This window comes from Mustela nigripes, chromosome 3 (genome assembly GCF_022355385.1).
Source record: "Mustela nigripes isolate SB6536 chromosome 3, MUSNIG.SB6536, whole genome shotgun sequence".
Classification (NCBI taxonomy): Eukaryota; Metazoa; Chordata; class Mammalia; order Carnivora; family Mustelidae; genus Mustela; species Mustela nigripes.
In genome coordinates, this window is record NC_081559.1 from 139,604,246 (window position 1) to 139,620,882 (window position 16,637).

The 16,637-nt window shown below is 37.0% G+C and overlaps 1 protein-coding gene across 1 annotated transcript in view; it reads left to right on the plus strand.

Moving 5' to 3' along the window:
- Positions 1-16,637, plus strand: part of CRISPLD1 (cysteine rich secretory protein LCCL domain containing 1) — a 42,144-nt gene that overhangs the window by 1,386 nt on the left and 24,121 nt on the right. The window contains exon 2 of the mRNA XM_059392890.1: positions 276-595. Within this exon, the coding sequence (XP_059248873.1) occupies positions 338-595 (258 nt within the window). The 5' untranslated portion in view covers positions 276-337. The remainder of the gene's footprint in view (positions 1-275; positions 596-16,637) is intronic.

Consider the following 16,637-nt stretch of genomic DNA (forward strand, 5'->3'; position numbering starts at 1 on the left):
TGGACTCTTCGGGCTAATTTTTCCATTTATTTTCGCCTCATGCATGTTATCTTGGTACATATAATTGTTTATTTTGTGCAAATAATGCATTGTGAAAAATCCGCTAGAGAAAAATGGATTGGAGGTATTTATTCTGAAAAAATGTATGTCCTTTCGTTGACATTATATAAACAGATCAAACTGGCACACTTCCTTTGCAACTTATTTTACTTTTGTTATTAGAAAATTAATATCTGCCTCGATGTTCACCTTAATCACACCGCATGTCGTTATAGCCAAAAGGAGAGGAAGAACCTGTCTTGGAGATTTTCCTGGGGAAATCCTGAGATCATTCATTATGAAGTGTACCGCGCAGGAGTGGCTCAGAGTAACCACAGTGCTATTCATGGCTAGAGCAATTCCAGCCATGGTAGTTCCTAATGCTACTTTATTGGAGAAACTTTTGGAAAAGTACATGGATGAGGATGGTGAGTGGTGGATGGCCAAGCAGAGAGGGAAAAGGGCCATCACGGACAATGACATGCAGAGTATCTTGGACCTTCATAATAAATTACGAAGTCAGGTGTATCCAACAGCGTCTAATATGCAGTATATGGTAAGGACATTTTTCAAATGGTATGTACAAAAAATGTTTATTAATGCTTTTGGTCTTCCTGGTTAAATTCCCTCATGCTATTATTTAATCATTACCATTTGTCCTGTATGAAATTAGGAAAAAAAAAAAAAAAGGCAGACTTTCTTGGGGACTATCTTCATCTGCATATTCTTTTATTAGTGTTCCCTTTATTCTAAGAGCTCTTTGAATTTCAGAGTAGAACTAAATATCTTCAGATGCAATGTTCCTACTAAAATCTCTAAATTCTACCCTTACCAGGAAGACTCCTATACTGAAAATGCTGAACAGCTCATGCATTTGCTTTTAAGTGACTTAGTAGAACACTTGCTTCCTAATTCCTAACCGATGGACCTTAAGAATGGTGAATCTGAAAAATCAGGGACCAATAACTTAAAGCAATTTTCTGGATTATTGATAACTTTCCAATGGGTCCTTGCTTCTTACCAATATGTGAATGACCCATTGTAAAGGGTATGTTTCCGTGGTTCTTTATGGGAAGCAGTGCTTTGGCAATTACTTTTTTTTTGTGGGTTTATTTGTGCACTTTGACATGTGAAAAAAAGCCTGGACAAATATTTTTTTTTAAATGTGGTTTATCCATATTAACGTTGTATTTATTTTTAGAGTAAAACAGCAAGTTTGGGGAACAAACTTACATCATTATTATTATTATTATTATTTTTAGAAAGGTGGAGAGGGGCCAAAGGAGAGGGAGTGAGAGAATCTTAAGTGAGCTCCTTGCCCAGAGTGGAGCTGTACATGGGGCTCGATCTCATGACTCTGAGATTATGACCAGAGTGGAAATCAAGAGTGGGACGCTTAATTGACTGAGCCACCCAGGCAACCCACAAACTTACTTTTTAAAGGCTATTGGGATATTACTTATTAATGAATGTATTACTTTATATCTCAAATATGTAAAACATTTTCAAATATCTATTATACTAAAATTAGGAATGTACTAGCAAAACTGGTAAGTAATTATTGGTGATAGCAATGCTTATACAGTGAAAATTGGGAATTACATTTGTCCTTTGGATACATTGTAGGGTATAATTAATTTTAATGCATTCTAGTTTTCTTTCTTCATTTACATTAGTGCTGTTGAGTATTCTCTAGGCAACTTAAAAGATATATGGAAGTTCTAAGTTCACATTACCCATTACAAAATGGGTAGCATATTATTTTAGCATATTATAGCATATTATTTTAACTTTATAGCATATTATTTTAACTTTCATTAGGGAAAAAAAAATTACCCTGAAGAAAATAGGTAGCACTCAATAGAACTCATCAGAGGTTAAGAATCAGGGCCTGACAATCAGGTGGTCTGGGTTTCAATTCCGGCACTGATACCCACAAGCTGTGTGACTTCGAGCAAATTAATTTCTTTCTACTTCTGTTCCCTCCTGTCTAGCATGTGTACTCACATGCTAGAGTGAGTTGTTGTGGGGATTGAATGAGATAACCTATAAAATTTAGCTCATCAGGTATGTTGTAAGGTCTCAGTAAATGTGACTATGACTGAGAGTTAATTTTATGTCTCCCCATAGTGTTTAAATAAAATACCTGAGGAAATCGTTAGCTCTTTTAAAAATTCTGTGCGGGCCATGACATCTGTAATGTCTCACATTTCAGCTTTTTGCATATTTTAAAGCGTTTGTCCAAAGTAAAATATTCTATGACTTCTTCATTTGTGAGCTTTAGAACAGCAAGAGCCAATTATGGAGCCTTTCCAAGTAGGCCACTTTATGCTTATTCCATGTGGATAGGCATTCCATTGCTTTATTTAAAATAAGGAAGAACTTGGGAGTTTGAACCCACAAAAAGAAACCTGAGAATATTTGTGTGTGTTTTAAATAATATGGAAATAATGGAAGAACAGTTCTGTGATTCGTTTTTATGTCTGACTTCCAAAGAAAATAACTGCCTATTGTATGATGTCTAGTCTGGGGTGTTTATAGGAGTTTCTTTTTAGTTTCACTGGTTTCATTCTATCCTTGAAATGTAGATTTAGAAACCAGCCAGGGTTTATGTTGTGTTGCCCTTAGATACTATTAGCACTGGAACTGTGTCTTGGCCATTAATCGGCCGCAAAGAACTTCATTGCCCAGCTGTACTGGAACACATTTTCTAGAATACACATTTAAGGGGAAAGCCTAAAAAACAATACTATTTTATGTGAAATATAGTTGACTTATGTATTGCATAGTAATAGAAGTACAGATGTTGATCAACCTTGTGAAAATGTTATTTTTTCACATAATTATTTGAAAGTGTACTTATTCTGAGAAAGCAAAATTAAAATTTGGCTTCAAGAGTTATTTCCTGTAAAGTCTGCCATAACCTAGAGTGCCACCACTTTGTCTGCTTGTATGCTAGATGTCACATCACATTAAAAATGTGAACAGCCAGTAACCTTATTTACGCTTGGAGTTCATGTTAGTGTATTTGTTGTACTTGAACCTATAGCAGTCAAACCACATCCACATTTACTAACATCACATTCCTATCCCTACTCTTTTTTTTTTTTTTTTAAGATTTTGTTTATTTATTTGACAGACAGAGACCACAGTAGGCAGAGCAGCAGGCAGAGATAGAGGGAAAGCAGCCTCCCTGCTGAGCAGGGAACCCAATGTGGGGTTTGGTCCCAGGATCCTGGGATCATGACCAGAGCCGAAGGCAGAGGTTTTAACCCACTAAGCCACCCAGGCACCCCTCTATCCCTGTCTTATCCTCATTTAACTACTAGAGTTAAAAATTGACTCTGGAATGCCGCATCTTCCCTTGAAGAACTTATAGGTTGATTGAGAAGAAAGAATAGACACATTCGAAAATGTTAGAGTAAACAAGGGCATAAAATCTCTGCTGAGGTGTGTGAATAATGCCAAGGGAGTACAGAATAATGGAATATTCTTAATGGTGAGAGTTAATCGGTGGGAAAAGTGGGGTTTATGGTGTTCCTGGAAGGTGGTCAGGATCCTGAATTGGAGGACATAGCTCACCTAGAGGAAGAGAGACAGGCAGGTGGTGTTTCCATGGAACCTTCTAGAAGAGTAGGTTAAGGAAAGCACAGACCTGGGGCAGAATCAGGAAGGGGAGAAATGAGTTATTCGTTATTGAAACCAGTGATGCTTGGACAGGCTCCCTAGTTGCCTTTCTTTTTGAAAAGCTCATAAATGAAAAAGTCCTACAAGTTTTTACTTTAGACAAGCACATTAAAGAGAGAGGTTACCCACTTTTACTTCTGGATAAGCTGAGAAACTAGAGCTCTAACATTACCAAAGGAAACTGTTGCTGGAAGAGGCAATGGATTTTTAAAGGAAAAAACACTAGCTTTGGCCCTCCATAGCAGCAGGTTCACATTTGCCTGTGCCGCTTACTGGTATGTGACCTCTGACAGTCAGCAACCCTTCAGGGCACTGCTTTTCTCAGTGGTAAAATTGGGTAAAGAATAAAACCACAAGCCGAAAGGAGATAAGACATTTGATATTGTTGCACATATGCTCTTTTTTCAGGCCTTTCCTTTCCATGGGCTTTTCATCTTATTGTTTTGTTGTTTTATTTTTCTGGTCATTTCATCAATGCGATCTTTTTCCAGCTCATCTTGTAAGACTTTGTTTCTTAGGTTTTTCCTTTTGGCCTTCTCCCTTGCTATAAGATATTCTTTACTCCTTTGACTGTAAATACCATCTGTGTATTGATGGTATATCGTCCATACCTAGTCTGTATCTCCATGTAACTGTCATCTCTTTGAGCTTCATTTTCATATTTCCAAATGACTACTGGGTCATCTCCGTGTGATATTACTGCACAGCTATTTCAGCCTTAAGACGTCTGAAAAGAAAATGAATGCCTTACCTGTTTCCCTCTACCCTTGCCTGGGATCCTACTTCTTTTCCTGGATTCTTAGTGGATCTCATCAGCATCAGCTCAGTTTTCTGTAAGCAACGCAAAACAAAACAAAATATCCCACAGAATAGAAAACTGGTCCCATCTGCCCAGCCCTTGCCATACTGTCATTCTTTCTTCCCGCTTTCACATAACATGCACGCAAACATAAATACACAGTTACGTGCCGAATGCTGTAGATTCTGTCTCGGAAATGTCTTTTGAGTTCATCTCTTCCAATTCATCCTAACCTTATCTTGTTATCTTACCTCAAGATTGGTACCACAGCTTCTCACCCAACAGATTATACCAGTCTGTTCCTACTTTATTTTTTACTTTACTAAATCTGTCTTTTTCTTCAAACAAATCTGTGGTGGTTACTCGGCTGTTCAAAACTTCTGTTAACTTCTGGATGCTCTCAAGTTGAAGCCCACTTTGATTAATGTATAATTAAGGAGACACATCTTGTCAATTCTGCCTATGGCCCTCAACTCCGTTGTGTATATCCCGATCTGTGTTCACATCGAACTATTTTCACTGTTCTTAAAGGTGGTTGTGCTTCCTCGTGTCTCTTTGCTCATCAGTTTCGTCTCTGCCCTGAATGTCTGTGCTTCTTGTCTCCTCCACATAATCTCTTATTCAAGACTAAGCTTAAATGTTGTCTTTCTGCAAAATTTTCTCTGGTGCACCCAACCCTCTGTCCTATTACTTATGTGTTCTTAAAGTATTTTATCCAAACCTATTGAAAGTATAACAGTTTTGGTGCAATTAAATAGTTACATATCTGTTTTCCCTTCCAAGACTTTAAATTTCTGGAAGGGTAAACATCCTACCTTATTAATGTTTATAATTGTTCTGATGTGCCTGATGCATAGAAGTGCTCAGTAAATATTAATTGATTGAATATTGTTGGTGGTTCAACAAATCTGTTGAATGAAAGGATGGGTGGAAAATAGAGGAGATTATATATGAGATGAATGTGAAGACAGGACAGTAAGAGAGAGGAGTTAAAATAATAAAAGTTCTGGAAGGTAGGATATCAGTAACACTGGAGATACTGACACAGAAATTGGAAATGCTAGAGATGAAGGAATGAATGTTTCAAATAATTCAATATTTGAAATATTGGTAGTACATCAAAAATTATCCTGTAATATGGAGCTACTGAGATAATAATAAATGTATTCAAATGGAATTCAAATACTAAAATGAGTTAATGGATATTTACCTCTTGCTACAAATGTTTAACATAGAGCCTCTAAAACACTATAGAGTGACTGATCCCAGGTGGTTCACTATGATGCAAAGTGTACCTAAGTCTAGAATGCGCTTTAGCAGCCAGATTACTTTACTGAAAAAAAGAACACAGGGCTCAATTATATAAGCCATTTTCTGGTATTACAGCTATTTCCATGTCTTTTAAGGAACTGTTGACAGACAGTCTGCTGGGTGGGTTGATAGCTGTGGCTGCTTGTTCTCACCTCACATAGAGGCAAAACTATGGGCAGAACCTTGGCATAGCACTTTTCCAAATGTAGAACAAAATACATCTGGATACCTCTGCTTTTGGTAGGGAACTGGAGGCCCTGAGCCAAACAACCAGTGGTACTTTTGGTCCATGGTGCATGTTGTAATAACTTGGTTCCAGTTTGTCACTTAGATTTTTCCTAAGGTCATGTTTAACATGGGAAGTCAAGGTGTTATTGATCTTGTTTTTTCCTGTACTTCTTTATAGCAGATAATCCTAGAAACAACGTGAGACAACCTAGTTTGCTAAACAGGGTGAAGCTAGTCTGGGTTCTGCCCTATTTCTGTCTAGCCTAAATCCAGACCTGAAAGAGTGATCTTTGTCTTATGAGTTGCTCTGTTTACTCTCAATAATCTATATTTTCTGACATTATTTGCCACCTTTTACATATATCCAGAATAAAATGCAGGTGATGAAATGATGACATCATAACTCATTTACCCAAAGCTCCATGTTACATTTTTTATCTTGTTAAAAGTGACAAGAATTCACATCAACTAAGGTTTTGTTACAAGTCTTGATACCAAAAGCAATTGTTCTTCCTGTGTATGTTGGTGCCTACTTGGTAATTTTCAAAAATTAAACATTTTCATCTTTTATTGATATACAATATAATATTCATTCAGTTAAAGGTACATTAAATATTTCTTGATTCAAAGAATATTATCATTATTTGTTATTAAGGCTTTTATTCTGTATTTAAAACAGCTTCTTTAATTTTCCTAAAGCATTTTATCTTAATAGTATTATTTAGATATAATGAAGTTATATATGGCTCTCGGTATCTTGGTCAACACAATTAAAAACATCTCAAAACCATAATTTAAATAAATGGTTATTGTTTTTTAAAGACAATGGAACTTACAATTAATGTATTTTTTCAGAAGTTGCATTGTAAATCGCCATACCCATAGGAAGAAAACGACGTTACAGTCCAGTTTTATATAATCTAGTTATTACCCTGAAGTTTGGGGAGATTAAAGATACCTCCTTAAATGTAAACAGCAAATCTAGGGTCTTAGAAAGGAAAGAGGAGAGAAGTAATTTAAGAAGAACGGAGCACTCCAAGCCAGAAAATGCCACAAGACTTTGAAGTTGTTATTTTTATCTGCTCCTCCATTCAGCAGGTATTAGAGGTTTACTACATGGGAGGTACCACTAGGACCCAGAAGTAAACACAACAAACATTCTTTGTCTGGATTGGTGTGAAGATCCTAAATCACCATACTCAGCAAAGGGCCCTTATACCGAGGGAGGGTGGGAAGTAAGGTAGAAAATGAGATTAGAAATTTAACTGAGAAGGACAGATTTAGATCATTGTAGAAACTCACTTTCAGGGCCGCCTGGGTGGCACAGTCAGTTAAGCGTCTGCCTTCAGCTCAGGTCATGATCTCTGGGTCCTGGGATCGATCCCCACATCAGGCTCCCTGCTCTATGGGGAGCCTGCTTCTCCCCCTCTCTCTGCCTGCTTCTCCCACTGTTTGTGCTTTCTATCCCTCTGTCAAATAAATAAAGAAGATCTTGAAAAAAATAAAAAAAAGAAACTCACTTTCAGTCTGAGTGGTAAGAAACCACTTGAACTGTGTGAACGGAGGAATAGTATGATTTTGTACTTCTACAGAATCACCTGGGTTTGCTGAGAACAGAAGTTAGGTGGTACGAGGTGGGGCAAAAGTGTGAGCAGGGAGGCAAAGCTATTGCAATAATCCATCTAACACTGACGGCTGGTAACCATGAAGGTGGTCAGAAGTGGCAAGAGTGTGAATACACACTAAAACCCCTTTGTAATCGTAACATCAATCTTGAAAATTTCAAGGAAGCCTATTGCAAGACTAATGAAATTGCTTCAGTGAGCCAGGCAGCCAGTAGTCTGGGAGTTTCTGCATTTGATGCAGGATGAAATCAATTCCTGGCTGCAGTTTTTTGAAAATGGATGGTGTTTCTATTCTAGTGTAATACCAATGGTGAAGACTCTGTGTCTTTCAACTTGTAGTGACTTCCTAAATGGTTATAGAGATCCCAGAAGTCACCCAGTTACTTGACACACATTTTTTTTTTTTTACTTAAAAAAAAAAAAAACATATAATGTTATTATTTGTTTCAGGAGTAAAGGTCTGTGAATCATCAGTCCTACACAATTCACAGCACTCACCATAGCACATACCCTCCCCAGTGTCCATCCCTCAGCCACCCTATCCCTCCCCCACCTCCCCTCTAGCAACGCTCAGTTTGTTTTGTGACATTAAGAGTCTCTTATGGTTTGTCTCCCTCTCTGGTTTCGTCTTGTTTCATTTTTCCCTCCCTTCCCCTATGATCCTCTTTCTTGTTTCTCGAATTCCTCATAACCTGATACCCATTTGCCAACCAAATTCCAAGAGATTAGAGGAGGTGAAATCAACCTCTACCTCCTCACTTCCCAGAATAAGGATGCCTCCTGTTTTCCATATGGTTTTCTCTCTTCCAAAAAGCCAGTCCATTGTCTCACTCCCTCCATTAACAACAGAAGATGAGACCCTTGGCATGAGAAGCAGAACAGTATAGTGCCTAGTTCTTGCCCAGTAAACACCAGTTTCTTTATTATGAGGTATATCATTAGGATTTTATTTTATTTGGGAGTTAACAGATTTTGGATATGGTGTATGGCTGTGTGGTTTTTGCCTGAGGAACTAGAAGTATTGGAGTTGTGGTATTTTTAAGATAGGGAAGAATGTAGATAGATCAACTCTTGGTAGAGAAAGCTGAGGCTCAATTTTGGACACATTAAACTTAAGATTTAGCTAAATATCCAAGTGAATTTGTCAAGTATGCAATTAGACCAGTGTGGTAGAGTCTAATCTGGAACATCAAATTAACATTTATCAGCATTTATGGTATTTAAAGGCATGAAGAGAGAGAAGATCATTGAGGAAGTGAGTATAGATAGAGATGTTTGAGAAGTGAGCCCTTAACACACTTTATGGTATAGAGATAGAGAAGTGGGGAGAAACAGCAAAGAAAATTGAAAATTAGGGGGATAAAAAATAATAACAACAGCAAAAAACCTAGGAGCATGATGTTCTAGAAGCTAAATGAACAGAGGCAGAAATGGTGGTCAGCTATGTTAGATGTTACTTATAAATAGATTAAGTGAAATGAAGAGTCTTGAATTTAACAATATGGAGGCCACATTGAAGAACTGACCATTAATTTAGGTGAAGTCGTAGTGGTCCAAGGGTAGATGGGCAGAATGAGATGAAAATTGAGCATGTGTGTTCATTCACTCATTCATCAAATATGTGTTTCATTTTCTATGGGCCAGGTGGTATCTGCATTAACTCTTTTCTAACCAAAAATTTTCAATGTGGTTTTAGAAGACTTAACTCAATTAGGGAACATATCCCACATTTATAATAACAGTCAAGAGGAAAATGCAATTATTGAGTAATTATTGAGTAATTATTTTTTTATCTTTACTGAATGCCTTCATTAAAAACAAAATAACCATTTATAATGATTTATCATCATAATTGAATGATATTTGGTTCAAGAACATCCTTTGCTATTGTTTAGCTGTATCCTTTTATTGTCTTTTTAGGAGTTTATACAACCAACGATTATACATGATTTAAAATTTAAATTCTCATATTTTTAATGATTTTTGCTATTTCAGTTAAAGCCAAATATTTATAAAACTGACCTATATGTCTTACATGCTATTATGTACTATATATATATATATATATATATATATATAATATCTAGCTCATTGGAAGAAAAAGTACAAATTCAAGTGGTAATGAATTGTCTAGTTCAAGTATTACAGTATGTCTAAGTAACGCTTTCCTTATTTTCCTATATATCTGTTACCTTCAGAATTTTAGGAAGTTACAAAAAAACTTTTATATTGATTAAACCAATTTGTTATTGATGAACTTGTGTTTGAGAAAACATTTAATTCAACAAGTCCTGGTAGAGTATTTTTGTGTCGGGCAATGTTCTTGATGCTGGAGAGTACATCATTGTATAAAAAGTTTAACAAATTATGAAAATACGCAGAATGAGATGATAAAGAAGAATAGAGTTGGAGCTAATCTTGTTGAGTAGTTGGGGAGGCTTTTCTGAGTTGGTGGCTCTTGACCTGAGAGCTAAGTTATAAGAAGGAATCAGCTAAACAAAAATACAAAGATCTGGGCTGAAGGAATACTGGACACAATATTGGACACAAAAATACTGGACACAAGGAATACTTGGAGACACAAGTCTCCAAGTCAGAAATAAAGTGGGGATTTTCATGGGTCACAAAGAAGGCTAGTGTGACTGAACTTTATTCAGTAATGAGGGAAGTGTTAGAACATGAGGTAGACTTAGAAGAATGGGCCAGAAGTCCTTTTGGGTTATAGGTGAAGAGAAATTTGGATTTTATCCTGAGTGAAGTGGAAATTCATTTGCAAATTTCTTGCAAGGGATTGCCCTGGCCCATTTCCATTTCAAAAATTATTCTGACTACATTATGGAGAGTGGTCTGAAGGAGAGCTAAGGCTGAAAACACAGAGATAGTTGAGAAGTCAGTGCTATATTCTGGGTGTGAGAGGATGGTGACTGGGACCAGGATGATAGTGGTAAAGATGGAGAGAGGTGGGTGGCTCAAGGTATGGTTTGATGGCATTGCCAATGATTTGGTTAACAGCTTTAATGTGAAGCGTGAAGGATAAAGAGAAATCTGGGATGTTCATAGGTTTTGCTTAAGTACATTTGTGGAGAGCTGAAACATTTTCTAAGAGGAAGACAGGAATAGGTGAGGATGAAATCAGAAATTTCTTTTTGGCCCAGCTTCATTGTGATGCCAAATGTCATCTTCCCTTGGGTTTTGACGGTCACTGGGGAGGTGGAACTAGAGATAAGAATGTGGAAATTATGTAGATGTTATTAGGAAGCATTTTAACTGACCAAACAAAATCATCCAACGAGATTTTTATGGACAAGAGTTGAAGGCCTTGTATTGAGCCTTGGGGTCCCACAATATGTAGGGGTTGAACAGAGGAGTAACTAACAAAGAAAGCTGAGAAAAAATGGTCAGCAAGACTGGAGGAAAAGACAAGATAGACTGGTATCTCAGAAGCCAGAAGAAAGTTCAGCAAGGGACAACTCTGTTTCAGGATTGCTGAGAGGCTGAGTAAAATGAAGAATAAAAGCCAACAATGGTTTTGTTAACATGGACGTTGTTGATGACCTTGATAAGATTAATTTCAATTAATTTCAATGAGAGGCTGAGGAAAATGAAGAATAAAAGCCAACAATGGTTTTGTTAACATGGACGTTGTTGATGATCTTGATAAGATTAATTTCAATGCGGGGGGGTCTTACTGGAAGTCTTTCTGAACTGGGAAGAAGAGAACTGGAGGAGAGGTAGTAGAGAAGGTGGAGTTACCTCAGGTAACTCTTTAAGATGATGTTTCTATGAGGGAAATCAGAAAAAGGAAACTAGCTATTGCTAAAGGGGAATAGGGGCTTTTTTCCTTTTTTTTTTTTCAGAGTATGTTTGTAGGTTAATAAAAAAGTTGAGAAAGCACTTGGCAATGGGAGGGAGAAAATATAGCTACAATGTCATTTCATTTCTTGTAATAGGAAATACTGAGGCTGTAGGTGCAGAAGCAGACAGTTTGGTGTATTCAATGAAGAAAAGAGAAGAGAATTTTCACGTGGATGCTTCCATTTTTTTCCCCCAGTGAAATTATAAAGCAAAGCCATCAACAGAGATTGAGAGGGCAGGAATGAAGGGTGTGAGGAAAAGACATTATGAGCTGGTAATTTCAGACATACTGCATATAGATCCATGTAGAATCAAAGGCATGGGAGGTTTTGAGATGTTTTTGGCTCATTCGGTTCATAATGCTTTAAGTTTAAATATCCAATAGATACAGAGGAGGTTTACTATATAGTATGTCAAGGTGTTTCTAAAAAACGTGGAGATTTAAAGTGTTGATTCCTGCTCTGACTTGCCATAGGTCACATCACTCTTTTCCAGCCACTTTGTGTGATGGCACCAGCTTGACCTGTGAAGACATTTGACTAGGCAGCTTCTGGAGATGAGACAGACATGATTAAAGGCATGTTAGTGGGGTTTGAGTTTTAAAGTATTCAGCTACTGTGTAATACCGATGAAGTACAGATACAGATCAAAAGTATGTTTGGGGTTCATATTGCCAACTGAATGCTAAATACAGATAATTGTATAGGAATTCCAAAAATTAAATTATGGGACCAATCCAAATATGTTACTTGGAATAGTGGGTTTCTAAAACTTACCGAAGATAAGAACCTATAACGATGACCTGGTGAACCTTACTTTTTTTCTTTTAAGTAGTTCACAGAATCAATAAGGTGTGGTTAAGGCAACTAACCTCCAGTTTATAGCAGCATATTTTCTATATTGGCAGTTTATCCACCTCAGAAGCAAAATATGAATATGGACATAATCTATTTAGTAGGCCATGCTGCTTTATATTTTAAGTTTTTAATTAAAGAACATTTGGTGGTCTACATGCAGCATTGGACAGGGCTGAAGTGAGCCATAAAATGATGGAGTGCACCCAGGCTTGAATGGTGAAGGCACAGCCTGGTGAGGACTATTGCCTGGAAGTAGGGCTGTGTGATAGGACACTGTCATTATCACCACAGTGAGGCAGAGGATTCAAAGGGGATGAATAGAGTTGGTGCTACAGACTTAAATTCATCTCACACCCTCAGACTTCCTGTTTGTGTCTCCCATTAGCAAAAATACAGGGCCCAAGAGAACCTGAAGTAAATTAGTATGTAGGATTGCGCCTTTTGAGACATAAATACTAGCACTTAGGGACCAAGAATGGCTTTGTGGACACAAATGAAGAATATTAAATATGGTATTCTTTCTCAGATTTTCAGATAAGGACTTTTGAAAACCGTATTTCTTAAAATCATCATCTTAGTCATTGCTTGTTTATTGAAGAAGAAGAAGCTAAAGACATTCCTAAAGGACACCTGAAAACCTGATTGCTATTGTTATTAAACTAGCTTTAGTTTCCTTAACAGCTAAGGAAGCTGGGAAACCATGTTTACGTTGTTCCTGTTGACTGCTGGGAAGCAGAGCAATTTATCATTCTTACAATAGGACTTTTTTTTTTTTTTAAGATTTTATTTATTTATTCGACAGAGAGATAGCACAAGTAGGCAGAGCAGCATGCAGAGGGAGAGAGGGAAGCAGGCTCCCCGCTGAGCAGAGAGCCCGCTGCAGGGCTCAATCCCAGGACCCTGGGATCGTGACTCTAGCTAAAGGTAGACACTTAACTGACTGAGCCACCCAGGCACCCTGCAATAGGACTTCTTAGTGAAAAGTTAACACAGAATTCTCACTGTAAAAACAGTGAGCCCCTTACTATAGCAGTTTCATTAAAACTTTGTAAACATAATCATTTAAATGTTTCTGGTGTTAGAGTTTGGTTTAAATTGAAGTTGTGGTGCTAAATTATACGGATTGGTTTCTATGTGTCCATCAACTTTTTCTTTTACTAAGAAGAAGTTGTTCATTTGTTAACCCATGTCTTCCTTTCTGAAAACTAGAAAAGCATCCCTAAGTACAATAAATAAAAGCAATTAATATTTCATTTACTTTCGAGGTGCCTGGGTGGCTCAGTCAGTTAAGGGTTCGCCTTTGGCTCATATCATGATCCCAGGGCTCTGGTATTCAGTCCCACATCAGGCTCCCTGCTCAGCAGGGAGTCTGCTTCTCCCTCCACCCCTCCCCCTACCCATGAGCTCTCTCTTTCATATTTTCTCTTTCTCAAATAAATAAATAAATAAAATCCTAAAACAATAAGAAATATTTACTTTCCAAACCTGTTATATTGAAATAATTGAAATATAAAATATAAACTAATGCGTAAGTAGATACTGTAGAGTGATTTATTATGAGAGCTTATCTTTCCTATCATGTATTTTTCTAGGGTTGACTATCTAAACTTTAAGAACTATAGATAAATTAAAACACAGGTGTTAACACTTATAAATTGGCCTAATGTTATAAATGGAGACCTAAAGAACTAACTAATAGGTGGTACTTTTTTAAGAAATAGATTTTATTTATTTTAGAGAGAGAAAGCGAAAGATGGAGGAGAAACAGACTCCCTGCTGAGCAGGGATTCTGACATGGGAATTGATCCCAGGACCCTGGGATCATGACCTGAACCAAAGGCAGATGCTTTGCCAACTGAGCCACCCAAGCACCCCTGACTGATGGTACTTTTCAAGTTGCTAAAGGATTTCCTTAAATACTGAAGTCTCCTCAAACATCTAGAACATAGTCTTGAAGATTATTAACTACTCCTAATAAAAGCAAGGAAGGCATCACCACCTTGGATTAATCACTAAGTTAACACAAAGGTATCCCATTTCCAAATATAATCCAAGTTCAGCTTTTTAGAGGCTTGCCTTCTGTTTAGTAGAGGTACATTATGAATACCTGTCAATTTGAGTTTGCATCATACGTGTATGTTTGAGGCAGAAAACTTGGGTCCTGTATCTTAGGCTGCTTAACTGACTGAATCATCCAGGTTCCCCCAGAATCTGTGTTTTAAAAAAGATCTGGTGATTTACAAACTCTTTAAATTTTTTTCTTAAGATTTTTATTTATTTATTTATTTCATAGGCAGAGATCAAAGTAGACAGAGAGGAAGGCAGAGAGAAAGGAGGAAGCAGGCTCCCCACTGAGCAGAGAGCCCGACGCGGGGCTCTATCCCAGGATCCTGAGACCATGACCTGAGCTGAAGGCAGAGGCTTTAACCCACTGAGCCACCCAGGCGCCCCACAAACTCTTTAAAATTTCGTAAAGTCTGCTGTTGAGGGTCCCTATTGAATAAGGGTGGGATATAAGTGAGCTTCCTAAGTTATGACCAGACTTGGAAGGTCGTTGGCAGTGAGATGAGATGAATCAGTAGACATTTCTATGTAAGGATGGTGTTGATTTAGCGGCTCTGATGTCTCACAAGGAAAATCTTCCCCACATCATGCATTCAACATATCTATTGAATATTGAAACTGTGAGTTTATTGAAATCATCTTGTGTGTTTATCCACACATTAAATTTCAAAAATATTTCAGTTTTAAGGAAATGAAGAGACAATTCCCTAAATTGCAGGTTGCTAATTTTTTAAGGTTTTAAGGCCTTGTTTTAAAGTGTTTTAAGTAGAATACTGCCCCATCTGTCTCATATCTCTGTAACTTCCAGGACACTAGAAGTGCATTGCCCAGAGCTAATGCTACTTTCTCAGTACCTGGCCTCTGTGCATAGTAACACAGGTGTTCCCTTTGAAATCTGAGCCTTGTACATTTTCCCTGTCACTACAAAGTCTTTTCAGGACAGGTGAAGCACAGTAGTTAAACACCTGAGGTAATTTCCAAGTTGTAAGGAATGTGTTACTGCAGATTTCCATAGTGCTTTTTATACCAGGTGACTTTATCACAAAAAACATCATACATTCTTTCAACATTGATCGACTTGCTTATTATTTATTTCACTGATGTCAGTTTCTTCATTGTAATTCTGAATAATACCACCAACAGGGAGCAGAGAAGGTGGCTTAAAAAATGTATGATGAAGCATTATATTTGGAATTTAAATCTAAAATATCATGAACTGTCAAAAGTGTGACTTGCATAGAATAACAGATTCTGTTTTGAAGGTCAGCTTATTGCTATGGAGAGGATCATGTTGACAACTTATCCTGTCAGACTTTTGGATTGCACGTTCTGATTCAAATAGGAGGACACAGCAGTGGTGTGGGGAAGGATTTAGTTTTGACACATGATGGATAATTTATAAACCTGTCTTTCCAGAAATGAAGGCACAGCAAGAATTATCTTTTGTACATGGTATTTAGAAAGACATAATTCTTTATGTCTTCGGTTTTCTTCAACAACTTCTACATTCATAAGCTGGCTAAAAATCCTTGTTCCTTTTAGCTGTGCATAAAAGTTACATGTATGTTACATGTACATTAAATTTTAGAAGTCCGTAAAACTATATCAGTTTTACAAAAATGTGTTAGCTGGCTGAAAATTCCCTTTCCTTTTGGGGGTGCAGAAAAATTACATGTAGAAGTCTATGTCTTATTTCAAATGTTTTATCATTGTGTTTTTGGGATTGAGCTGAAAGGAGCCTGGTTTTAACTTCTTACGGAGAATATACCCTTATCATATTCAATTAAGTTTCAGTTTATCTGTTTTGGACAATATTAAAGCTTCCTTTAATAGAGATGATTCGGAAATAATTGAGCTCTTCTCTAGACTCATAATTGGAAGATCTGAAACCTTTTTGATTTTGCAATCTTCTAAGTCACAGTACAGCTTTAATTCTTTTTTTAATTTAATTGTGTTGGTATACAGTGTTATATTAGTTTCAGGTGCACAATAGCCTTTCGACAATTCTATATGTTAGGCAGTGCTTAGGATATAAGTATAGTTACCCTGTTTTACTGCACAATGTAATTTGGTTTTATTAAGTGCATTCTGTATGCTGTACTTTTCATCTCTGTAACTTACTTATTTATACCTGGAAGTTTGTATCTTAATCCTTTCAGCTATTTTGCCCAT